The sequence below is a fragment of the Haemaphysalis longicornis genome, unplaced genomic scaffold (assembly GCF_048455015.1).
Source record: "Haemaphysalis longicornis isolate Haplotype H1 unplaced genomic scaffold, Haemaphysalis longicornis Haplotype H1 scaffold_2, whole genome shotgun sequence".
NCBI classification, from domain to species: Eukaryota; Metazoa; Arthropoda; class Arachnida; order Ixodida; family Ixodidae; genus Haemaphysalis; species Haemaphysalis longicornis.
The window spans coordinates 222,683,725-222,710,785 of NW_027526295.1; the positions used below are offsets into that span (position 1 = coordinate 222,683,725).

General features: G+C 46.2%; 1 protein-coding gene across 4 annotated transcripts; it reads right to left on the reverse strand.

Annotated features, from left to right (window-relative positions):
- LOC144169982 (reticulophagy regulator 3) lies at positions 1 to 25,813 on the reverse strand. 4 transcript variants are annotated; one of them, XM_077699464.1, is made up of 9 exons: positions 22,172 to 22,617; positions 19,645 to 19,782; positions 18,163 to 18,289; positions 14,234 to 14,318; positions 14,030 to 14,146; positions 8,933 to 9,133; positions 3,772 to 4,098; positions 720 to 796; positions 1 to 226 (listed from the first exon to the last, which is right to left on the reverse strand). In XM_077699464.1, the coding sequence occupies exons 1-8, from the start codon at positions 22,600 to 22,602 to the stop codon at positions 735 to 737; spliced, it is 1,488 nt and encodes a 495-aa protein (XP_077555590.1). In that variant the 5' UTR covers positions 22,603 to 22,617; the 3' UTR covers positions 1 to 226; positions 720 to 734. The 4 variants fall into 4 exon arrangements, with proteins under 4 accessions (XP_077555590.1, XP_077555592.1, XP_077555591.1 ...); XM_077699466.1 differs by lacking the exon at positions 22,172 to 22,617 and adding exons at positions 25,479 to 25,556; positions 25,614 to 25,813 and having other exon boundaries at positions 1 to 4,098; XM_077699465.1 differs by lacking the exon at positions 22,172 to 22,617 and adding an exon at positions 25,479 to 25,812 and having other exon boundaries at positions 1 to 4,098.
- Positions 25,814 to 27,061: the final 1,248 nt, after the last annotated feature.

Sequence of the window (27,061 nt, forward strand, 5' to 3'; positions counted from 1 at the left end):
TCTGAAACGTTTTCTTTTATTGTCGACTTATGTACAAGGCACTTAAAAATAGGTCCGTGCTGGTATCACTACGATGCCTGGGTCACTGCAATCCTGAACATCCACGTATTGACGAACATCACAACCTAATCCCACCGCAAAAGTCGGTTCGACGTGCCTGCCCTTTCCAGAGACTCCAGCAGCTGGCGCGGGCCGTACCGCATTCAACCAGGTGGGGTCTGTGGTGCTATTGTACAAAACAGTCGAATATGAGATTCTTTGGAAAAAACGCAGCTTTTGCAACATTTTTCTCTTTTTTTCGGCTTGGTAAAATGGCACAGCAGGACTACCGTGATGTGCCTCCATGCAAGCACAGGTTGTGACTAGCACACAAAAAGTGGTAAAAAAAAAAAACTTTAAATTTGCGCCAGATACACGAACTTGACAAAGTCAAGTTTTTCTAACAGACTGCACTGAAATCAGGCAACCTGTTTGACTTGACTCTGCAAAGTTCTTGTACATGGAGCTTCCAATAGGAGCGACTTGAGGTTAGATAAGCTCAATGGCATACAGGTGCGATTACAAAACAGCGAGCTAAAAAAACAAAATTGTGCTTTCACACCACAAGACGAGTGCGAGAAGGATTTTGTGCAAGTTTTGATGCTAATAGAAAGTTGCAGTGAGAAAAAAAAAAAAAAGAGGGGGGTAGGGGGGGGGGGGGGGGTATCAAGGCAACTTACAATCTGTTCTTTGGGCTACTGACGATCCCGAACATTGTCACCGCTTGTGCATGATGAAATGTTCTCATTTTGTGACACTTTGAAAAAGACAGCAGAACACAGAAGCCACATTACACGCGCTCGCACACAACACTACGCCACAGCAATTGCACCAAATGCACAAAACCTTTTTTGACTGACTCCACTCAACATTCACATGAAACTCCACTAATTCTACATTGACCAGTTACACCCTACATCAGTTGCTCAACTTGAGCACATGGCCCAGTTCAAAGCAAGAATACTGAGGTTTTTGAGTAACAAAAGGGCATTCATAAAGCTTTGAAGTCTAAACAACGCCCAAGAATTTACTTAGCCTTCTATGTAGGCCTGCTCCTTGGGGGGCTAGAATTTAAAAATGGAAAACGGAATGTAACCCACAACTCATTATCATGATATGTTGAAAAATACAAACTTTACATATAATGCCACATCGGCAAGGAGCTTATTGTGTCAGTGTTTGCGTGCTACGAGGTCGGAGTACACCAATACAAAGCAGCACACAGAAACTTGTCAAGCAATCTGCCATCTGGCTATTGAAACGTAAAACAATTAAAAAGCCATAAGGCAATATTAGTTAAGGAAAAATAAAGCATTGTACATACTTTCAGTACCTTACCTCTTGTTTAATAATTCTAGTCGTGTAAAAAGGAAGCTAACGAATAATGAAAGAGTTGACACGGATGTTCTGGTCAATTCAAGTCCTATGTAGCCGTCTGCCCTTGTGGATGCATTCACTAAAGTATATTCATACAAATTATGCAATGTTCAATCAATTTTGATGGTACAATGGCACAACAGAAGCACAAAGAGCTAACTAAGCCTTCCAATATGGCCAAGAATTCCTGCACAAATTCCAACAGGATGTTCAGAAGAGAGAAAAATGTAATGACCCCGTACAATTTACAGAAGACTCGTCACTTTATATTAAAACAGGCTGCATTGCTTTCAAAATTTGATTTTGTAACAAAGAACAAAAGCAGTTGCGCAACCCGCTACTTCTGCATGGTAATACATAAAACAGGAATAATGTAAAATCACAGTTCTTTTGTACAGAAGACTGCGGTAGGCAACAATAACAGAACATAGCAGCTCTACACTTTTCAGTCATTTTATGTACTACACCGAACGATGTACATACTGGCATTGGTAAACTCGAGTGACTGTACCCTACACATTGGTGCTGTTTTCAACAACCCTCAGTTAGGAACAAGTCTCCAATACCCTGGTGACCAAGAGTTGAAACAAACAAATGCCTCACTTAATGCAAGGCACGTTACTGCAAACGGTCAAGCCAATGAACACTATTTTGTAAGAAGCCTTTTACAAATGGCTCCTGGTCAATTAAAGAGAAAAAAAATGATACAGTCTCTGATATGTTGCCCTCAACAGATTTCAGCAGTGAATACTGTAAACAGTCTAAAAATATGGATGAAAAAAAAAAAAAAAAGACTTGCTTAATCTTACTTCTGTATGTTCTCTCAGAAAACAGCAGCCCACAACACCAGTGTCGACCTCAACCTCGTGCCGAACGGAAAACAAGTGTACTGGGCGTTTTAAAATACAGGACGCTCGTCATGATGTTGCGCGTGCTGTGTTGATAAACCACTACTAATAACTTAATAACAACAAAACAAACTATATGAAATGCACTGATGATATGCAAACAAAGTCAAGCGCATCACCACCAACAAACAAACACATTCCCAGTCAGTGTTAGTGCAGCCAACATGCACCACTTGACAAACGCAAGCATTCATGTCGGAGAGTGACCTCATGTGCTATCTGACAAGGCAGAAGTCCAACGGTCAGATGTTTCGTGGCAGCAAACCAATCGTGCTAGCTTTTACCCTGCTTGTGCATGCAAATTTTCATGGCCGCAAATAGTATATAGCAGTCAGTACGTGCCACTAACTAACAATTGCGTAGTTTGTAACTACTGCTGCCAGTTAGAGTTCCCACAGCTCACTAGTTTGTGTAAAAGTTCTTCGCACTATACGAGACGACAAGAACTCTGCCATGCTTCTTAATGATGCCAAGTGCTACTTTACTCTACATCAGCAATGGATTAGATTTAGTGTGCCCGTAATAAACTCTTGTTGCCTAGGTACATTTTTTACAGGGAAAACAAAAACAAAGCCATCATATTAAAAATCTGACACGAACACATCTCTAGAAACCTGTATAAAAATGCCCATTGTTACGAGAATAGCTGCATTTGCTACATTTTTCGAGGGTGATGCCACATAATTTTGTTCATACTAGAAGGAAGTAGTGCAAGAAAAATAGGAAGCAATTTTTTTTTTATCCCTTACATATGCCCAATCCACACAACCATATATCTGGATGGCAAACCTTGTCAATATGAAATGAAGATAACGTTTGGGTACAACACGGCACAGAGTAGCTATTTGTGGTAGCTATGTGTGTTTGCAGGCAAAGAAAAGAAAATACAAAGCCTCCTTCCATTTATAAGTGGAACCAATATTCACAGAAACTAACAACTAAGAAACTAACAACTGAAACGCTACCTGACATACTGACTCAAATAGCTGGGCATCCAAGTGTGTTTCGAACACAGTGGAACCTTGCAACATCCTTATAGTATTTTACAATCCGATTTGGCTCTGTGCTGTTCTTTTCTTTACACGAAACAAAAGTGCTGGGCACACGAGAAAAAAAAAACTAGCTGCCATGCTATTAGAAAAAAAAAAAAAAAGAAATCCAGGTGCCATGCCACTGCTTGCACAAGCACGTAACAGCGATGTCTGCACCAACAGTAAGAACACAAAGAGTACAGAGTGGTGAAAAAGAAGCAGCAGAGTACAAAACACGAGGGATAAAATGAAAACAGAACGATGAGAGCAGGGAGGAGTGCGAGAGGAAGCCTGTCACCACTTGCACAGGGTGCTCGCCCACAAGGCACGCACGCCTCACACGCAGTGCGGTTATCACGAGAGCAGCAGCTCACTCTCGTCCACCACCTCATAGTCGTCAATGTCGATGTCACTACCTTGGGAGCTGTGGCGCGAGGAGCGGGGCCCCACGGCAAGCGGCCGCGACCGGGACGCTGCCTGCTCGGGCTGTGGCCGCGAGGCCGCCGCCAGGGCCAGGCTCCTGACCAGGGCTCCCTCGCCGTCCGAGTCAGAGCTGTCCTGGCGGAAGTGGCTGGCCGTGAAGTGCATGGGTGGCGACTGCTCGGAAGCGGTGGGGGGGATGCGGACGTCGTCGCACACCTCGCTCAGCGACGGCATGGCGTCGGGCAGGAAACTGTCCAGGTCGGTCTCCTCATCATAGTCCGGCAGGCTGCCCATTCCCTCGTAAAAGTGAGCCTCTTCGTCTGCGGGAGAGGAAGCAAGCATTGAAGTGGCAGCACATGGGGGCAAGAAGCAAAGCTCGCAATCACCGCCCTGTTTGCAAAATTTTTTCTCCAACCGGCATTCCTGGCAACACATCCGGGGCATTTACAGCCGAGAGCGTACACCGCATGACTGGGCTCTGAAAATGGTGCAAAGTGCCCAGTTGAAGTTCTTAATAGTAATGGTTCCCTCCATGATAGGGAACTTCTTGCTCTTCGTATGTGTTCTGAGAGCCCTAAAGAAGCCATTTTGGTCTTGCAATGCTATGAATGCAGCAGTTTCATTGAACGAAAGTAATGGCCAAATGCTACGTCTCCAGACCACAGCAGAATAGGGTTTTTTCAACCCATTTTGAGACAATGACAAAAACACATTCCAAAACACAATTGAAGCTTGTTAGACATGGATACATTGAATTATAGGGTTCATCAGACAATTTGCATGTATTTTGAACTTATATCGAACCTGGTTAGCCGCACAATTGTCCCGCTCCAGAAACAGGCGGCGAGCTTTCTTGCAGTACATTATGGACAGCATTGACAAAAGGATGCTTGCGACACTGGCAAGCACATCTCTTTGGTGCCACGGGCACAATTTTGACTCGGCAGTGCATATTGGAAGCAAATTTAGCTTTACTGGCAGCCTGAGTTACAGCACTAGCCATTTGTGACCCCAATAAATCTTTCGATCTCACTATCTCACTGTGGCTATGTATGGTGCAAGATGGTGACAACCATACGCCGTCAGTATTTGCAATGAAACTTCCGATCATTCGGGGCACAAAAGGGAGTTAGAACTCTGACCAACGCACTGTCAGTCGAAGGCGTGGGAAGAGTGCTGCACAAGTGGTTCATGAACGTGCGAACTTGGAATGTACACGCGTTGTGGCCAGTAATCCAATACAAATTGAAAGGCCTTGCTTCGCAACAAGTAGGCACCCCCACCTTGCCACGAAATTCCCTGTGCAAAGAGTCGACGCAGACTACGATGCTGTAGTTTTTTTTTCCCGTATAAGCAAATGAAATGTCCATGACAATGCCTCAAGTGTGTATTTACTTGACCACAAGCAAGATTATTTGTGCTGCTGTTTTTAAAATTGCAGCCGAAACTTCTCACAATTTTGGCTATACTGAACTATTTTGCAATTTTTCTGCTGTCCAAAGGAACGAAGTTTGATTGTAATACAGTAGACTCTCGATAAACGGAACTTCACGGGACCTAAAAGAATTAGTTCCATTTAACAGGAATTATGTTTGCTGAGAGTGATGTGCAAAAGTGCAAATTTAAGAGCGCACACACTCTTTAGGGCCTTTCATGGAACTTTAAGCACTGGAAGGTAAAAGTAGCTGAAAAACAAAAAACTATAAGAGGTTTAGGTACAAAACTTGGCAACAATTAGTCACTGTGCCCTAAAAATGCATTAAAGGAGCCATGAAGAGAAAACACAAGTTTGGTTCATTCAAAAGATTGCCTCGTTAGAATCATACTGACACCACTTTTAACACAAACAAATAAGCTACATAATTAGAAAAAAAGGGAATGGCCATGTGACCCGCCAGCTTATTTCTTGCAACAGAGCCTATGATGTCACTCGAGCCTGCTCTGCGATTGGCAGAGGCCGGCACAAGCAGACGCAAATTAGGTAGAGCTTATAAGCTAGCCGAACGAGCGATTTGCACTTAAATTTAGGTCACATTCTTTGCAAAGCAATAAGAATGGTGGGACAAACAGTGGAAGTTACGAAAGCACATGTAAACATAGAAGTACTTATGCGTACTGCTGTTGGTACTGCGCACACTATGGTTGGTTTAGCTGCACCGCACTGCAGGGCTTGGGGTTGTCTCAGACAACACCGGCCGATTGACGCAAGCAACGGTGTCTTAAGTGACCATATTTGTCGAGCGAGCACTGTTTGAGGGAACAATTATTTTCTCCCAGAACAAAAACAAGCCAGGTTTAAATACGGTCAAAAACAAACCAAAGGCTTGCCACGGTATGGTGGCGCCATCTAGGTTCAGGTAACGTAAAGAAACGCGGGAAAGCCACCGTAGGGTACCTGGAGGCCAGCACAGCCGTACAGGGAGACACCCTTTGAACGGTCCCCTGCCGCCGCAATTGGGCCAACGTGCTCAACGCGTTGTTCTTTTTGTTTCCCACGAGAACTAGCAATGCGAAACAGAGAAGATGATTCAAACTTCGCCAGTAAACCGCGTTGCGCCGATAATTTTAGCACGGTTTTGACACAACGACTTGCTTCGGCGGCGAGCGAGTGACCCAAAATAGCGGCGCCAGCGTATACATGTCTCTACCCTGTACGGCGAATGCGTGAATCAAGGTACTCTAGGCTGCAGAGCGGTCGGTTCCTGTGATGTCATTGCAGGCCCCGAAAACAAACGATTTAGCGGGAAAACCGAAATTTTAACTTAAATTGATTAATTTCTCAGTGAATAAAGCATCGTTTGTATAGACAAACGCTGGGGGCACTATAAAACACGAAATCTTTCAAATAAAACAAACTTGCATTTTCTCTTCATGGCTCCTTTAAAATGCGTCAAAGAGGTGCTTGCAAGGTCAAGAATGACGTCCTTTCTTTTCTAGTGTACGCGCATGGCGTGCAAGCCTCAGGCTTCGACTTCTCGAGTGCTTACGAGCCCACTGAATTTAGAACACGGCAACGCGGTAATGAAGCACAAATAGCACCACGATGGCGCGAACAAGGTGGCAGGAGCTAAGCCCTGTAACCTCGGCAACAGGAATTGAGACCGAACGACTAGAACAAGAACTGTGATGTTGCATTCGTCGCGCTAACACGGGCACCTGTTCACTGCATTATTTCATGTGCGCGGTACAGTCGACACCAAGATATTTTAGTGGTTTCTGGGTGTTGCATTCTACTGCACATTACAATCAGTAACATGAAGTAGAGTCGTGCAAATATGGTATTCCCAGCACAGAAGTTTTCCATGGGTGGCATCTCAAAATCCACCCACAGAGGCGCAAATTAATTACGTACTTGTGCAGCACACATAGAAGTGCGCACTGTCGCGCACTATGCTGGTGATGCGGACAACCATATGGCATTGGCCCTCACCACACTGGCCACTGTACAGTCTAGGGCTTACGCTGCTGGATCCGCTGCAACCAAAGCTTTCCTTTACCATTTCCAACCTTTAAATCGAATCCGAATGAAGAATTATTGTAACCAGGACTGTTTTATTATTGTAACCAGAAAATTACGACCCATTTTCAACGTGGGAGTAAACGCATAGGAAATCTCCCTGCCTATTCCGTGGGCCGGCTAGTCGGCCACTCAGATGAGTGGGCTTATGTGGAGGTGTAGTGCATGGATACCTAGTTCATACAAATGTCTGCACGAATGCATTTGCTGTCCGCTGGAGTATGCACTTTTACACGCACCTACACCAGGCTACATCAAAGCACCCATATGGTTGGGCCTTTACAGCACGGTATTCTAAACAGGACGTTTGCCTAGATTACCTGGGCGTCCAAGGCAAGCTACAATGTGCCTATTTAACTTCGTGGGAGCCTAACGCATGCAGCAACATACTTTGGGAATCACTACGTTGTTACGTTGTACTCCCAGTGGCAGCAAACAGTGCAGGAATCGGCTGCCCATACTGTAGCAATCTGCGCATGCACTACTCTCATACTCAGCATACCCGTGCAGCTACCTCACTATTTTGTCCAGAAGAAGCACACACTCCCGTATCTTCCTTTTTCTTTTTTGCCTCGTATACACGATGCCAAGTTGTTTTGTTTGTTATTTTTGTTTGTGTTGTACTGCTCATGTACCACTCCCCTCAGTAATGCCCCTGGGCCAAGAGGGTATTGTGAATAAATAAATAAATAAATAAATCAGCTAGCCCCTGGTTACAGGAAGTAACGCTTTCTATTGACTAATTTTTTGTATCCCAACTCGCATAATCGGCTCACAGCGCATTCACATATGCCCAAAAAATGGCTCGCAAATCAAGGACAACGGCGTGACTTAGGCTGCTAAAGTTGCCACTGTCAACGCCATCGCAATCGGTGACATGTGGGAAAGCCTTTTAAAAACAATAGTAAGGCATAACAGCCAGTTATGCCTCCACAAAATGCCAATGTCACTGCTCAGTCACACTACTGCTTCTTCTCTTCCTTCCCTGCCACTACTGCCCCGGAGGCTAACAAAGACTGCAGTGTTCCTTAACTGCCTTAGAAGGGCCAGGAAGACAAAATGCAAATGTGGTTCATTAAAAGAAATGCTATTTCCCGATAAAAATGTTATCACAATCTGCATACAAATAGAAACATTAAAGGAAACATAAGAAGCAGTGGTGGCCCCACAAAAACTTCCCAGCAGCTTCTCCGCAACGTTGCGCATTCTTGTTTCTCGGATTGGCAGAAGACAACCTGAGCCCTTGCCAAGAAATGCAACAGGGCAGTTTCAGTAGGCCACTAGTTCTATTTGATCATATCGCTTGAATGCTAATGTGCAGCTAACTTACCGAGAAAAAAAAAAAAAAAAAGCCTTTAGTGCCGGCCTCATTACAACGCTCCTGCCCATATGTCACTGTAGAGCAAATTTTTCAACATTTTAGGCATCTATTTTATTCTGTCAAAAAAAAAAAAAAAAGGTCTTCAGTAGCTAGAATGAAGCAGAGTAAAATACCGAAGGCCAGTTCAAATCCAAATTCAACAGTGTTGTATTTTGTCTTCATGGCCCCTTTAACCCAGCTAGCTCTCGATTTGCCTGTCCTTTTCAAAGACAGAGTTCCCCGCATAGGAGAGGAGGAAGGAAGGTGCTGCACAAACCCAGGGAATCCAGAAGCGGTGCAGTGGCCAGCCCCGAAGGCAGAAGTGAGGTCTCGCTGTGTGTGCTCGACCTGGTGTCAGAGTCCTGCGAGAGGCTCAGCTGCTTCGCTAGCAGCCTTTCGTCCATCTTGGGCAAGAACTCCGCCAACTCGTCATCCTCTTCCTCCCCAGCGTTGGTGGAGTCATCCCCCCCGCCATCACCTGAGGCGAACAGAGTGCACCAAGGCAGGCAAGCAGGGTCAGTCACACACACGTGAAGCCACGCCTAGAGCAGCCGAGCTAATGCCGAGCTAAGGCAAGGTGAAAAGACTGAACCACCCCAGCAAGTAGTTCCGGGCTGCTTACAAACTACGGGGCCAGGAAGAAGCCGAGTTCCTCCAAGCTTTAGCCTACTATGCATCTGTGGACCGCACCACAGAGTGGGAACGTGTTGCCCACACCTGCGCGAGTAGATTTCCAAGCATTTGGTTAGCTGGGCTGATCGGCTGGATTATTATTAAAGGGCCTCTGCAGCACGCTTCGAGCACTGCAAGTAAACCTACGAGACGTTTACATCACACTGCCAGGAATGCCCGAGCCAAATATTACACGTGCACGTGAATGGTATGCTCGCAAATCCGTGAAAAATGCAGAAAAACCAACCTCGCTCTTTTCAATTTCCCTCATTATGCACCGCCTTGATAACGTCATTGCAGCGGTGGCTGTCCCATTGGCTGCTGCTGATCAACATCACAGTTCATTCGTATTTCTAGTAATGATTTGCTGTTTATGCCTGAACGTGAAGCACAGTTCTGGCTTTTTTTTGGGGTGGTGTGCGTGCGGAGTTAGGGCGATGAACACAACAGTACTTCACTTTTAACCAGACCACTCGACAACAAGCGTTTATTGCTGCAAAAGCACCGTACCAGCCTTAGCAGGCACGAATGCCTGCTTGGCTTTGCACCACACTGTAAATAGTCTATACTCGATGTTGCCGAGAAAAAGAGAAAACTGCCCAGTCTTTGTTTAATATACCGAAGGCCATCAAAGAGAACACCATGAGCCACCCCCTTCTCTGGGAGAGGGAGAGTGAAGCCTTTGTTGCATATTCCCAGCTCGAGTTGAGAGGGAACGACTACCTGCGATTTTTCATCCCGCGTAGCTACGGTGACACTGGATCGATTTTTTTTCCTTGCGGCAAGTGATTATTGGGACATTAGACTAACTCAAAATGATTTTTGAATAGTCAGTGGTAAGTGCTGCAGGTTTCCAGACAACAAAATGGTTAGCACACAAAGCTGCTACTCATGACGCAACAGCACACTTACAGGGAGCGCACTACACAGCTATTTATTTCGGAAGGGGCCGGCTCCCCTCCCTCATGGCGAACAGAATAGGGTAAGACAAGGGGGGAAACACAACAGAATCTGTTCAAAAGATGAAACAAACGGTGCAATGTAAAGGGAAGAAAACAATCTGAAGCAGACAATGAGGCCGTGCAAGCTTAGAGCATGTCTTGTGACAGAAGTAATCATCCGTAGTCATTATTTGATGATGGGCAGAATCGGGCGTTGGGTGCCTGTAGCATCATCTATAACTTACCCCCCCTTTTCCAGTTAGTCAGTACCTACGTATCAGCATAGTCGTAACACAGGCAAGTAGGAATTTCGGATGGCGAACATTGCTAGCCGAGTCACCGCTCCACCAAGCACTCTTTAGCATATAGTTGCGCTCAATGCTCTAGGTCCCCCCTGGGGGTCCGCGAGAGCATTTGAGGGGTCCGCGAAGCCTACCTCAAAGCTTTTACTCAAAGCTTTTTCTCGATTTTGCCAGCACTTTCTTGCAATGTAAAAAATGTAGCTTTGTCACATTACATGTACGTTTAGCTTCTCCGCGTAGCACATATTTTAACAACTGCTTTTTGCACGACGAGCCAGCTATGAGAAGGAAAAAAGCATACACAGAAGAGGCAATATATAGGTGTTTAGAAGTATTTTAGATTCAAGACCAGATTGTTTAACATGGTGCGCATCGTCATTAGCGTCAACCATAAAAGGCGGGCATCGAATAAGTGTGCAGGCTACGTAAGCTGCAAGTAGAAATTGTTTGACGTTATGACACCAAACAACATATACTCCATTGTGGGGTCCCCCATCACTTTAGCAAGCCCAAAAGGGGTCCCCGGGGCAGTCATGGCTGAGAACCACTGCTCTAGCATACTATGAAAGTTTCTCACTAGACCAAACATACGTTTGGGCATTGTCCTGAGTGGGCACAGCAAATCTTTGGGCTTTGAAAGTGAAGCAGGCAAGGCTTCCAGTAGTAGCCTGGGCAGGCGATTCGGCAGATGGGCACACTGCAGGAAGACACTGCGTGCAGGTTGATCACTATCTGCAGCTGCTATCTAAACCACTTTAAACCGCATCATTGTACAAGCAATGGGATGCTCCACTTCAATGCCACGCACTGCCTTGTTGGTTTATTTGTTTTTTGTTTTTTTTTTTCCTCAGAATAGCTACTGTTACATACAGCATTGAGCTGTGCTTGCATAGAGTTAGTGGTTTAGTAAGAAGGTGCCCACACAATTTTGGTTTTTGATATGTTTGGTAGAAAGGAATTGCACCAGTACAACAAAACCATTTTGTACTCCAATAAGCAATTTTTATCATTTCTAAAAAAGAAATGCATGAGCTGCCCTGCAACAGTAAACTTTACTGTCCGAACAGTAATAGCCTAGTTCCATGCACAGTAAATGGTGCAACAGTTTCTACATGAGAGGTGTAATAAGCAAGCTGGGTGAAATATGCTACACTTGGGTAAAAAGCGTTAAGAAGTCTGGGCAAAGGGTTAAGCTCAACCCAAGCTGAGAGTCTAATTAAATTGGCCATGCAGACAAAATAGAAGTTTGTTTTATTCTACAGATTTAGTGTTTTATAGGGCCCCAAGTGCTTGTTTGGTAGCGAACAATGCTTTATTCACTAAAAAATTAAATATTTCAAGTCAAAATTTCAGTTCTCCCACTAATTAGTGTTTTTGTGACGTCAACAGTGATGTATTAGAAGCAGGGCCTTAAAATTAAATATAGCCTGCTGACCAGGGCTGCTCCTACTTGTTTATCGCCCACTTTCGTAGACTGTGCTGCAATACTGCTGAAGTGCCAGTGATTGCACTTTGCTTTTGGCTGGATTTCTACACCGGCCTCATACCAATCGTTTCCTAAAACTTAAGCTATAACTCAACAAACTTGGTGACAAAAGCGACCGTGCTGCTTGTGTCAGTTGGTTAGCGTTTCAGACAAGTCCAGCGCGTCTGATGGCTGTGTTAGGATCAGCCGGCAAAGTGCTGCACTAACTGCTTCGGCGTTTCCGTGTTCGTTCATAACTTGAATTGTTCTCACTGCAATTCTTACTGATATAAGATTGTGCCCTACGTTTAGGCGCAAATAGCTCGTTCGGCAAGCTTATAAGCCCTGCGTAATCCCGGCCTCAGCCAATCGCACAGCAGGGGTTATGACATCATAGGTTTTGTTGCGGGAAATGAGCTAGTGAGTGGCATAGCCACTCCCCTTTTTCCTAATTAAGCAGCTTATTTGAGCGAAGCTTACGTTAAAAATGGTGTCAATACGATTCTGAGGCAAACCTTCGTTCGAATGAACCAAACTTGTGTTTTGTCTGCGCAGTCCTGTCAGCACTGTCAGCATTACAATCTCTCCTGAAGAAACTCGAGCCACAGAGGCAACTCGTGAACAATCATTCCAGCCTCAAGACATGGAGGGCATTACTTCCAAGGAACACTGCTGCAACAACAGAACCTGGCCATGCTGCTTTCAAGGGCAGTCACTTATTGACACGGTACAGTTTTTAGAATTGGTGCAGGGTGCTTTACAAAAGTTCCAGGAGTGTTCCTTTGTATTATACCGGGACCCGCCGCGGTGGCTGAGTGGCTAAGGCGTTGCGCTGCTGAGCACGAGGTCGCGGGTTCGATTCCCGGCCGCGGCGGCCGCTTTTCTGATGGAGGCGAAAAGCAAAAACGCCCGTGTGTGCGAGATTTCGGCACACATTAAAGATCCCCAGGTGGTCAAAATTAATCCGGAGCCCTCCACTACGGCGCACCTCATCGCCTGCGCTGCGTCGGCGCGTTAAACCCTACAATCAATCATGTATTATACCGGGAACTAGCTAGCCGTACAACAAGTTATTAACTCACTGGCGAGTTCCCCCAAAACCGCCAAAATGGGTGCTTGGCGATAAGATACACAAGAATGAGCATGCCAATTGGAAAGATTCTTGCATCGGGCACACCGTGTACTTGGGTTACGGATGCTACGACTGATGTGTTCTAGGCACGAGCGAATTTTTATGCTCTCGTAATCTCAAAAAACCCACTTTTCACTTGACAGCACTGTGCTTGTGGGTTGTGGGTTGTGTGGGTCTGTGCTTCACAAACGTGCAACAGGGATCACTACAATGCACAGCGACCAAAATGTAGTTTTGTCTCAACATTGCTAGGCTGTCCGTGGCTTAACATCAAGACAGCTCTTTGCCAGTTGGCACTACCTCCATTGTCGTGGTGCTGACAGCAAGACTGACAACAGCACCAGTACTGCTGGCACTGAGAGACGTTTCACGTAAAAAAACAAGCGACGACATTACAATGATGACTGCACATATTTACAATGTTAGGAATGCACGATATTGAAAGTTTTAGTTCCCAAATAAGCAAAATAAATTTCTCCCTGCATAAAAATTTCGTTAGAGCAGAATGGCCCAGAGAAAGTTTGTTAAGAAGGGCATTTATGTACATTAACTCGCGAGTGACTAACAGCAAATAGAAAATACTTTGTCGCAGCTGAACGGCACTTGTAGTAGACATAACTGTATTCCCACAATCTCAGCATGGTCATTAAGTGGCTCAAAAAATTAGCAGTCCAATTCTCATTTCTGTTCGTATTGCTGGATGCTAACATTTCTGCAAAACAGTACCCGATTACTTTTTTCGTTTCCACTGATGCAGCAACAAATGAGACTAGCTGCTTGAGGCACACAGTGCACAATTAAAGAATGAAATGGCACGCTGATGACAACATTTTAGAGTCGTGCAAGCACTAATCACACTTACTTTGTGTCCTCCTTGGTGGTTTCCCCGATGCGATTCGGAGAAGTGCATCAGCTTGTTCGTACCATGTGGCTGGTATTACATACAACGCAATGCCAGGCCCAAGGGTCACAGCCATCACTGAAACACAGGGTGGAGAAATAAGGTCACACGGGAACTCTGGCAGTTTCCACAGAGTTCCGGGGGAAGCGGCACTCGTTCACTTACACAGGCTGTACAGTATGAGGACGCCGGATACCATCCTCCCCAAAAGAGCAGTCATGGCGAAAGTAGAAGACGCCAAAATACAGAACTGAAAGGGAAGCATGAAACAGATATCAATTAGGCACGTCAAGTGACAACATAAACTACAAGAAAACACGTCTTGGCCTTTGTGGTGTTAACCTGGGGCCAGAAAGTTTTGGTTAATGCACTGTGACATGATGTTTTCACTGTGACAAGGGCCTAACGTGCACCTCTGCCTGATGTCCAGAAAAGCTGCAAAAAGATTCCGTTTCACATGAAAAGGTGGATAACCAGTGGAGTTGTAAGGTCACTTAGTAACGTCACTTTGTAACAGCAGTCCCACTGTTGTCACTGTGGTATACACTGATCGGTATACTCGCAACTGCAAACACAATCTTAGATGATGTATATTCAGTGCATGTAGGCCAGAGGGTGGTCTGCCAGATCGGTGTGTAATCGCAAGCCAAATGTCTCCAACGCGAAATGCGCATACCACTCCCTTTGCAGTCCCAACACATCCACACTGAAATCCCCTATCATGACCAGAGGGTAGAGTCATCGTAACTAACCAATGGTCAGAGCACACCGAAATACTTTTTAAGGGTTCTAAATGCAGAAGCATTAATGTCCAACAGAACGTTTGGGACCCTTCGTCTCTGCTCCGTGTTTAAGGTGCTTTGTCCTCTTGCTGCATGACAATTTGCTTCACAGTCCACTACAACCTTATGTTTTCACCTCTTGCAAGATTTGCAGGGTCTCCAATATTCAAGAGAAACACCCTCGCAACGTTTACGGTATGATGTTCCTTCAGCTACAATACGGTGCGAGTGCTCCAAAGGGCACCAAAGGCAAAGAATCTCGTCCGAAGCTGCCCTTGATTTCCTTGCTATGCCAGTCAAGGCAAACCTGGAACCAATTTCCTGGCATGTGTTTCTAAACACGCCCCACGGAACATGCTTCCCCAGCTACACGGCACAAAGAGGTACAGCCAACAATGCCCAGAGGAAAGCATCCCCAAAGCACGTAGAATCTCCTTTCTCTTCACAGGCGCAGGAGCAACACCGCCTACAAAAAAAAAATCTAGCGAAGCTTGCACTCATGCGCAAGACTTAAATAGTGAAGCTGTTGTAGGTGAGCATTCATGGACACAGTTTCAGTAGCACGCCCTGCCTTTCTGTTCGCGGCCTCTTCCTCGGCCATGTGCACTATCCGTGGTCGGACCATGCAGAGAACTGCGAAGACGTTGCGCGAGAGGTCTCTTGTACAATGCTAAGCACATGCGCACGCTCCTCTCGAGTGTTGCGGCGGCCGTTTTAGAGTGGGTAATGAGACAGCTGCGCTCTGCCTACGCGATAAAGTTCCTCGTGGGGTGTTTTCAGCGCCCACAAACCCTGAACTTACAACCAGTAGCAACAGCTCTGCTGTAAAAAACAAGCCCTGAGCGCTTCCCCCATGATGAATGTGACAAATGTCACAAAGTAGGAAAATTACAAGCTTTCTGTTGGTCGTCTCCGATGGCTGCTGCAATTTTGGCGAACAGATGTGCCCCATCTCACTACTGGTGCGATGCTTGCTGTTTCACAAGATGGCCTTTAATTTTCTGCAGACAACAGCTGCTGGTATGGTGACAATGTGCTGTCTCCACCGGCTGCTGCCACTGCACGCCCTCTCTACTGGTGTGATGCTTTTAACTGCTGCGGGAATTGTATGAAATCAAGTATAATTTGAGGCATTCCTCACTCCCCTTATCAAGGTGGAGATTCTAGCCACATAGGATTTTAACGAAGTAAACAACGCAAAAGCAAGAATTCTGTAGGCCTTGATTGGGATTGAGGTAACCATCTGATTTTATAAATAAGCGACTGGACTTGCAGCCACTTTACTGGTACACATTCCCACTAAATTACTGGGCAAGTACCCTAAATTACGCCTCCTTAATCAAAGGGACACCAAAGGCTGAATAATAATTTGTTTAAACTGAAACATACGTTTCGTAGCACTCTCAGCTTTTGTTCGATGACAACGATCCATTATTTCCCGAGAAATCCACAAAGGAAGCTGGCATTTCTCCCTCCCGCATCCCTTTCATTTTTTTGTGAAGTAGATGTCGCGTCACAAATTTCAGCAAGGCAGCAATGTGGTCCAGAGCTTAAATGGGTGTGGCGCTAGGCGCTCTCAGGCTGGCAACAGTAGCTTTCATGTCACCAAGCCATGGCTGACCACCAAGAACATTTCTTTGACCGCGGAGGCTGGCTTTTACTATTATTTGTCACCAACCGAACAAGAAATTGTTTTCACCAGATCAGCGGACGCTGTGCCCACCTATACCGTACACCCAGACTGCATGCCAACAGTGAACGAAACAGCGACAAGCACAGTTTCAAATATCACGCAAGAGCAGCTGCCCGGCTATGCGTCGCTCAAGCGGGAGCCTTCATCTCCCCTCATCTGGGAATCATGTCTATCTCATTCTCTTTCTCTCACGCGATGCACCAACCTGGCGTGGAATACACACTTGCTTCCCGCAGCCGTCTCGCGTAGTCTTTGTGGTCAAAGCTCGGCCCCGCCCAAACATAACAAGGGTAGAGCTGTGCGCGCACGATTTACGGATAATTCATCAACAGCGGCTCGCAGCAAACAGGAGAGCACACCTTCGGATCCGTCGGATAACGCCCTGAAGTAAATACCCTAACCTTTCACAGGCAATAAGGTTCAAATGAGGCGTGGGCAGGCCTTACCAATAGCAACATCCGCACGCGGAGAACGGATTAGAAGCTCAGGCAAGTCGCTTAAACACCTGCAGTGCATAGTGTTTCTTTTGCCTCTTCCTGCCAGAGATATTGCTTGCAGAAGCTCTGGCATCCACCATGGTAGGTTATTGACATTGTAGGTTATTGGTAGGTAATTGTGCACCAATGCCTTTCCAAAATCAAACTGAAAGCACAATGGCTGAGAAGCGTGAGGGAAGCAGCCTGTCTCTATGTGTATAATATCTGTTGTCTGCATTTTTAAAGTTATGTCAGCTCACAGAAAGCTTTGATTTACATTTATTTTAAGTGCTCAACCACTTCGGCATTGTTTTTTCTATGAAAAATTTATAGATGCTTCTCCAATGAGCTCTCGTCGGGCACAAATATTGCGACATCACACAACACAGTAACCGAAAGTTAGCTCTTAGGTGTATTTCACTGTTGTGAAATAAAAAAATGAACCCCCCAATTCAATTGATTAACATATTGATAAGAATTTAACTGTTTAAACCCAATTATCCAATCAAAACTAATTTGAGGAGAAAAAGAAAAGGGTCAAGGGCGAAACACAAGAAAAAAAAAAAACACTACAGCACTTCCTCTTCAACATAACACTGAAAAAGTGACAGCAAACTGTAACGATTTGTGCAATATTCGGCAATGCGCAATGTGCAATGAATGCAGCTGAGTGCTCCTTGTACTTAGGCGTTGCGAGTATAGTGGTAGTTGCACCACTGTGCAGAATCAGCGGAGCACATGCTTGACAAGATGAACTGTTACTGAAGACCTCCAACATTTCCCTCAGCCAAATCCACAGCTGCACACACTGCTTTCCATGGGGCTCTGTGCATGCCCAAGCATCACAACACAGCACAGTTTATTACTCTTGTTTTTATAATGCGGACAAGGCACAAGACATAAAATGCCGTGCAGTCACACGGTAGCCATTTTTGGCTTCCAATGCCAGCCAGCTTTTTCACTCAAAGGGCCCTTTAATGCTTCTGCTTTATAAGTAGAACACCCCACCCCGACAACAGGTCCCAGCAGTGTTTGCTTTCCCAGCCTTTAGCAACCAAAAGAAACATCCTTACCCAAGAACGGGTGTGGGAGTCCAATGAAAGGCTCAAGGAGGAAAAAGGCACAAAAGACAACACCACTCACCAGCCCTGGGTTGGTCCGCCGTAGGAGAATCACATTCGCCAACCACTTCCTCACACTCTCCGACCAGTCAGTGATGTAGCGGCTCAGCTCCGGTACACTGAACACTTGCGGGTGTACGGGAGTCCACCTGAAAGGTTAGGAGTCAAGGGCGCACTCCCTTCTTAACTAGCTCACCACTGCACTGACTTTGGACACTTCACCTTAACTCTTTCCTTACAGCACCACAGGCCACCGGACACGGAGTTCCCATGATTTCAAATGCCATCTGGCGTATTCAATGGCTACTCCTTTTTCAATTTCATTATCGTCTGTTTACATTTCGCATGCAGAGACAGCATCGAGAGTGAAATTTCAACTGCGATAACTGTGAGTAGCGCAAAAATGGTGCCCACACTTCACAGCGCACTCCGCAAAAGCGGACAGCTGTAACATCGGCTTGGGCAGCTCCAGCTGCCGATTTTTCAGCGGCAGTGATTACTACAGCAATGATGTAGATTTGTCCAATTTTAGTTCTGATAAAGATGCTCCCTTCAACAGCCTTAGACAAGGGCAGGGAGTAAGTTTCGTTTTCAAAGTCGCGCTGTATTTATATACAAATGTGCTTCCAATCTAACGACTGTGGTTTTACTTTTATGTGTATGGTCTGGAAAACGTGCAGTAAGGATATTTTGCCAAATACACTGCCACATCGCGTTATCAACTTCAAGATAGCTGGAGCTAATGTCAGATTAGCGCTTAGGAGGCCTCTCAAAAGTACTGGATGTTTTTTTCGTGTTTTTTTACCACTCAAGTGATAAGAATTTTGTGCGAGAAAGCAAACAAGTATGCTTGGATGCATCTTTTAGAAAGACCGACTTGCTCTCGAGTGGCTTCACGTCAGAGCTGCTAGATTGGTGGGCCCGTAGAAATCCAAAACTTGGTGTACAGCGTTAATGTATATATTGAATCGTAGCTTAGGAATATAGAAGCAACTTGTATATTGTAGAATTCCCAATTTTTAGGCTCAGTAAAATTGCCTATATGTACTGTCTATACTTTTCTTTGGCATTTTTTTGTTTTGTTTTTTTGCCAATACACTAATATTTGTACCATTCACAAAACTGCTGCTTGTATTTGAAAGAGCAATCTATAAGCTACAATTTCATACATAGCAATGCTAAATGTGTCCACTGGCTCAAGAGGAAAAAAAAGAAAAAGAAAAAAAAAGAGAAAAAAAAAAACACCAGCCCCCAGCAGCAACGACAGGGATGGGGGAAGCTACAAATCGATACTTTCCAAATTCCGTGGCTGCAAAATAAGGCTCACGAGAAGCCACTTAGCTTCCTGAATCAAAAAACATCTCGCGGCCAAGACAGAAGTTAGCCTGGACTTCTCAATGCATTAACTTTGAAAATAGAAGCATTCAGCGAAAATTCCCCTTATGTGGGAAAGCAAATAAGAGAAGGAGCTGCCAGCTTGTGGGAGCCCAGCCGGGAGACTCACTGTTCGCTATCCTCTCCCTCGGGAGGCGGCACACGGATCTCGGGCCAAATGCTGTTCACCCACGTCTTGTACATAAATACCACGGCTGCCACCAGGGCCACGAAGGAGTAGAATCTTTTGCTGCACGACACCACCAGCCTGAAACAGAGAAGACAGAAGGCAGTGTGTCATGGTATGCATCCAAGGAGGCCAGGGCACTTTATTGTAAGATCCCTCTTTGAAGACGTCATAGATTTCGAGCCAGACATGTCGGCTGACATCTGTGAGCACAGAGCTGACTAAGGGAAAGAGGTAGCTTGGCAAACTTTACAGGCTACTAAGATCAGAAAATTCAAAAATAGTAAAAGAGAACTTCCAAGGACAGCAAAAAGCCTTGAAGGAGCTGTTCAGCCAAGCCTATGTGTAGGGCATAATGATACGAGGAGATCTTTGCAAGAAACGCGACCAGTGACAGCTACAATTGGCAAAATCAGGCTGCCACTGGGGCACTTGGTGCTTGCTTTTGCTGCATTACTCTGTTCTGGCTAAGCAAAAACCTCTTGTTACTTAGCAGTGGCAGAAGCGATAAGCAACAACAGCCGCTGCGTGATGTAACAACAAATCACCCATTTCTCCACAGCCAGCATGTGCGTTCATGCTTTTGTTTAGTCCGGACAGCAAATCCTTCCCTGCCTCCATGCTTACCAGGTGGAGTTGTGCCACTCGATGGCAAAACCCGACCGACGAACTGCAGCTGATCAACGAAATAGTGCACACAGATGCTGCAAACAAAACTACATGCTGCAAAAACTCACACAAGCACCGCCACGTCCTCATTAAAGATTAGGTTGCACTGGATAGTTGTAGCGTGCCTATGGACCACAAAACAAGATAAGTGTTGAAAACTGCGACATCACCTCCCTCTGTTACCATCGGAATAGCAGGGTTAAAGCAGCGAGTGAAACATCTGACAGCTACACCGTATCACGTTGCTTTGCCATGCTATCTACAGCCAGTAATGTGCTAACACATGCTAACTGCCAAGACTAATAAGCACCTGCAAGATGCTTTACACACCAAGGAAGAACTATTACTTAGTGAAACCTTGAAAAAGAAATAGCGGAGTGTTTATCACTCGAAAAACTAGCCAAATACACTTAGATTAGGGAATCTCAATCTAATAAGCATGCAATTAGCAAGCAGAATGCTGTCGAAATTTCATTGAACGCTGCAAACTCTGAGCGGGAAGGTTTTGCACACTGCAGACACTGATGGTAAAACAGGTAAAACATCAACACACAGTGCTGTGTTAAAAACCTCCTGGTATTTGCATCTATATTTGGTACTTCTGCCCCACAGCTGAACGTAGTTGCAAAACTTGGTTGGAGAGGTTATGCAGCAAGAAAGAGGATAGACAAATATACAGTGAAAAGAAGGCCACTTCAGATTTTTTTTTTTTTTCCTTGCAACATATAATTACACGCCCCGAATGTGCAGAGTTGGGCGAGCGCTCTGGACGGGCAAAGTAAACCGTTTCAAGTGTGGGTTGTATTTCATGACAACAGCTTAGTTTCCAGCGAACAAAGCGTCGAGAAAAATGGAAATGAAGGAGGAACGAGGCTTTGAGTGCAGACACTTCGGGACAGCGCCTGTGAACAGCATGAACAATGTCCGCAGCGGAGATAAGATGGACTAACACGACTGCTAAGCAACCAAAACGACAGGAAAACGCCCGTGAAAGCTAAGAAACTGCGCTTCCGCAGTTGATAAGGAACAGCTGAAAGCGATAGCACCAACAGCAGGGCGTGTAGTCAACACGACTCGTGATGAAACACTACGTAACATACAGGCGATCGAGATCAAGAACCGCACGGCAGGTAAAGTTTAAAGGCGTGAAGTGAAACCACCGGACAGAGGAGGAATTAAAAACTCCAAATAACTGTTTCTGCAAATTAAAAATTAACACACGCCAGGGCTCGCAAACAAAGGTCATGGTGTCACCCGTGTGCTACAGGAATAACTTCTGAGCGGACGCTTTGAATCGATCGCATTTCGCTTTGCCGATCGCCGACATGCCAGCTTACACTCGTGGCTCAGAATTTCTTCCTCCCACCAAAACAAGACTGCAAAATACATTTTTCTAAGGCGCGTTCAGCGGCAAACACACGGAAACTTCGCAACAAGCGCCTTTGTTTTGGTTGGAAGAGTGTATGGACGATGAACCGACAAGGACAGTGAAATGTGCGAATAATTTGCCAGGTCGTAGATAAAAACGGCATACAAAACTAAGATACACGTTTCAGGAGTTGATACGCAAGTATCTGGGAACAATAGTGATTTGGCAGAAGCGACGCGACGCGACGCGACGCAAACGCTGCTATTGTTTGCGCTGCCTACTGCCCATACATAGCCTACGCGTCGACGGCAGCGGCGGCCTTGAGGACACTACACGCAGTTATGGTGCCATTACTGCCAGTCACCTACAATTTTGCGGCAGAGTCATAGCTGCAGGGACAAACGAGCGGTGGTATTGCGTCGGCGTACTCACCAAAACAGGCAGTTGACTGCAACAAAGGCAGATGCACTCACGTACGGTCTCTCCCAGATGAGCAAGCTCTGGAGCCACACCAAGTGGGCCTCGAACGGCCCCAAAACGCTCAGAAGCGAACCATCTCGCTCGCAGTCGCTTCTTCGAGCGGCGTAGAACTGCCGTTCGAAGCCACTACGTAGAAACTCCCGCGACCAAGCGTACAGTCGCTGAACCTGCTCTTGCGCGGCGGCCATGTTTGTTTTCTTAGGGCTCTCAGCCTCTCGGGACGTCACGAAACATATGACGGAGTCACCTGACGGCGGGTGTCGCCAGACTCGCCGCGCAGCAGCGCGCGGAAGCGGCGGAATGGTAGCGGTGCCAACATTTTTCCGGCTAGTCCAAAAGCGCAAGCGATGAACATGCGCAATTTCCTGCGCGCATTTATGCATGTGACTGAGTTTGCATGCGACATACCCACCAAGGAAAAATGCAACCGCTCAACGCTGGTTGTCCGGGTGGAAAATGTGCGCATGCCAAGTTTTCACTACCACGCGTAAATATGCAAAATAAGAGTTCCTTTCTCTCCCTCTCCCGCTGTACACTTCAAAATGCCGAAAAGGAAGGCAATTTATGGTGGACAGGAACTTTTAGATTTTCCCGATGGAGGCAATAAATGAGCTCATTAAAATAAATTCTGGTCAGAAAACGGTGAACCCTTCTCACTGAAGTTTTATCAGGAGGCATCAATTCAGACTGTTTTGTTTGAAAATACCGGTAGCACCAGTGCCCCGTGTTGTCGAAAACCAGTTCTCTCCAATTGGAAAAATCTGTCAAAAAAAAAAAAAAACCATTTTCACTATGCTGACACATGTAAAAAAAAACCAAAAAGGCTTAACTTGAACTCATTGGCGAAAGCGATGAAAAAAAAAACAGCGCGATTCGGTTGTTTTTATTTTCATCTGAAATATATTAGAGATTTTGACCTTCGCGCGATTTGAGTGCAGTTATAAGCCAGTCGTTCTTCATATTTTTACAGACGCTCATTCATTGTTGTAACACGTACCCTGTATACAGAACTCTAGGTGTCATCTAAAAAGTTCAGAGTTGGTCATTGACCGGTAGGGGGGAAGGGGGGGGGGCAGTGACCATCTTTTCTCCTCTACCACTACCATCTATAGTGAACTCCAATGCAGTATTGCCCCTTTGAATAGCATTTATTGAAACAAGAATGAAAAGGAAAGTCTGCCTGCTGGTTAGTGGGTGACAAGGCATGCAGTTCAGAGGAAGCTTACAGGCTACGATAGCAACATGCGCAATACATAACCGAAAGTGGGGAATGGGAGGGGGGGGGGGTACAACCATGTTACGGAAAACCAACCATTTACAGGGCATCCAATCAACAGGAACGGACGCTAATTTGAAGCTAATTTGGACAGCCGAGCAAGAGGTTCGCGAGGCTTACCATATCATAAAGGGAAATGACTGTCAGCGATACGCCAATTGTTCTGCACAACAGTGATACGATGTCTATCGAAGAGCGTTTGTGAAAATACTCCCCACAGTGACTACCTGTGCTTTTATACCCGGTATTTTTATTCTACCTAATGTCTTATCTTTTCTTTATATGCCGCATGGCAAAATGCGAATAAAAAAAAAAAGTTATTGGGAGAATTTTTTTTTTTCTCGCGTGCGCAATGATTTGCTCGTCTGCATTTATGCGCGTTTCTGCGTGGAATAAAAGTGAGTTGCAAGTCTGCGCCTGTCCTTGGGTGCCTCTGAGTGGCGTCTTCCTTAGCGCAGTTTACACCTTTTGACAAATTTTATATAGTTGTACGTACAAGTACCCACATATAGCGAACCCAGTTTTTACGAAATCCCGACTATAAAGTGCAGAATTTTGTTTCCCGTTACCATTGCATACATATAATTTATGAACAGATATAGCGGAAATAACAGATAAGGAGGATATAACGAACTGATTTCCGTTTCCCGATGTGTTCGTTGTAAGCGGGCTGAACTATAGAAAGTGAAATAAAACTGAAGAGGCTAGCTCAACTACTGCCAGGGCCGGCTTGCTAATTCACGTATAGGTCAATAATGGGAATTGAAAAAGCACGTAATGCATACACAATACAGTGTATACACGTAACAATCGTGAAACGAGATGGAAAACCAAGGATGCAAAGTCTATAGTCCATGCCACAAGCTGCATGCAGCTCTGTGGAGGCTACATTGTTGTCAATAGAGCGCCCGCGAAGGAAAGCGAGAGTAGGCGCCAGGGCCTTGCGGTTCCACCAGCCGAGAGGAGAGACTGGAAGATCCTTTCAAAACCCCCTTCACGGTGAGGTAGATGCCTTCAGTGGGCGCTCTATTGACAACAATGTAGCCTCCACAGTGCTGCATGCAGCTTGTGATATGAACTATAGACAGCTGCCCATTGATCACATTTCCAGGGGGGGGGGGAGGGGGGGATGCCAGAAGTAAAGAAGTGATGCATGGGATGAAATGTCATGTCCCTCAAACCACACGGGTGGGTTAAACGACGTTACAATTGAATACGTTGGCTAAGAAATGGGTTTTAGGTGAAACACACATTGTCATTTACATTGAAAAACATGCTTATGCAGGCTGCTGTAGAAGTGGGTGTGGTACAGGCGAATTTGTGATGGATTCAATGGAAGCAGGTCGTTCGACGACTAAGATCTGGTCCTTCTACTCGATTCCATTCGATCTGAACCGTGCAACCCCTTCACGCTTTTAGGAAGAAGTATTGCCGAGCCGGGCGCACGTGGTCGGAAGCCAGACGCACTGTCACACAACCATGTCAGCACGGAACGACTTCGAACATTTCTTTCCGTTTCCGCAACCCCGGCCTCCTCATGTACAGTCGATAAACGACATATCTGAAAACCCTAACCACAGGCGAGTCTTGAGCCCTGTAACACCGGGTCACACACTTTGGTGACTTCGCTAAAAAAATACGTTACAGAAAACAGGCGCGACACAGGTGACAACGCACATAGCCCGGCTTTAAACAAGGAGCTTTTTGGGAGCAGAGCGCGAATTAATTGAAGGGACCAAGACAATTTTCTCCCAGAATATGTCCACCCCTTTGGATTCTTTCCTTGGGTTATTAAAAGTGCATTGAATTCAACGATAGTTCATCACGACGGCAGGTTCTTCCTTCAAAACCGAGTAATGTGCATTGGCTTCGGTGTCGTGCCTTTTCTCCGTACTATATTTCTGTCGAAGCTTGGCTCAGTGCTACAGGGGCCACTTCAAGAGTCGATAAACGCTGCGTACGATATACATCCGTACGACTCACCGCAGCACCCAGTAGAGTCCGTGTGCGAAGACGCTGCCACCGACGCAGAAGCGCAGACGATCTATATTCATATTCATCCTGGAATCGGAGCGCACCCTTTACTCGCTGCTCTTTCGACTACCGTAATCAACACACGGTGTACGGCTCGGCGCAGAGAGCTCTTGCGTCCTCTTCCGGGAAACGGCTACCGCGGGGCACTGCACCAGGGACGGCGACGACGACGACCGGGCGCCTAACGTCAGCAAGCGTGAACAGACGCTACTCCCGTACTCCGGGTATCCATCCAACTGGTGCCTCGCTCAACGGCGGCGACTGCTCCCCCGGCACGCGCGAGTCATTGCATTAGCGCAACCGCCGCTCGCAACAGCGCCTCCGGTCACGTGCCCCGGCCGGCTACGTAGTTACCCCTCTGTGGACAGCTCCCGAGAGAAGGTGCCAGACCCTCGTCATGCTCTTTAATTGAGCATCGCGCCTGAATGTCTTGCATTTGTACAGGGCGTGTGCCGTTGTCGCGCGTAGCGAGCTAGGAATTGTTCAAACGCTGCAGGGCGGAGGGAGGAATCTCTTTCACTCGCTCTCTTTTCACTCTTTGTCTCCCCCTCTCTCTCTCTTCCTGTCTGCCTTCTCCCTTTGTTTCCAAGGCAAACCGAACGTTAAATTACCCTTGAACTACAAAAGAATGGATTCAAAGTATGAGACGAAGGGAGTGTGCGCTGCAGAGACGTTTTTGCTTAGGAGGCTGCTAAAAACGTTTTTTAGATGTTTCTTACTTTACGAACTAGCATATCAGATATTAGTTCATGAAGTCCGAGTCAAAACTTTTTTTTTTTTGGGGGGGGGGGGGGGGGTTGCGTCACCTGCTACAATACCGCTAAAGAAACAGTTACTTAATTTTACAGTAGCCGTTCCGTAAAACAAGCAAGCCGAGGTGTGTTATAAGGATACAGATACACTAGGAGGAGTAAGTCACTGCTGCTTGAGGACTTTGTGAACAGTCGTTTTCCTCCTAAATATATTCATCGGCATGTAATTTTAGAACGCGGAAGTCTGTCTTCTAACCACAAGATATCGGTGGGCACAGCTGGACGACTTAGCACCTGTGACGTCACGTGGGGCGACAGTATATTCTAGGCACTATAGTTTTAGCTTGCCCGTCGTATCCGGGAGGGACTTTAGACCGCACGCGCCTGTGTTCCCGGCGCCTCGAGACCCCAGCGGCACGCCGGTTCAGCGGAAAAGTAAACTACGCAACCTTCCGGCGTGAAGGCAGCTTTGGCGACAAGTGAATTTCGGAACTGGCTGGCCCTGGTCCAAGAGGCGAAGATGAAAAAAAAAAAAAACAAAGCAAGAGGCTCGTCACGCGAGCGTGTGTATTCTGGGCTCCCAGGTGACCAAGGAACTCCCCGGCGGGTGGTTTCTTTGACGGCGCCCCTGGCGGGACGGAGGAGAAAGGTCGCGGAGACTGCGTGGATGCCACTCGCCGCGTCGGCTTGGGAAACACCACGTCTGGCTTACGTCATCATTCCCGACCTTGGATCCCAGTGGACGGCACAGGGCCGCCTTGCTGTGCACGGAATTCCTTT

Excerpts from the sequence above, each read along its gene's own strand:
- LOC144169982 (XM_077699464.1), bottom strand. The coding sequence starts at position 22,602 with ATGCATAAATGCGCGCAGGAAATTGCGCATGTTCATCGCTTGCGCTTT. Across the intron at positions 14,147-14,233 it reads CCTCATACTGTACAGCCTGT|TGATGGCTGTGACCCTTGGG; the intron begins GTAAGTGAACGA and ends CCTGTGTTTCAG. Across the intron at positions 797-3,771 it reads CTCGCGCCACAGCTCCCAAG|TGTCACAAAATGAGAACATT; the intron begins GTAGTGACATCG and ends TCTTTTTCAAAG.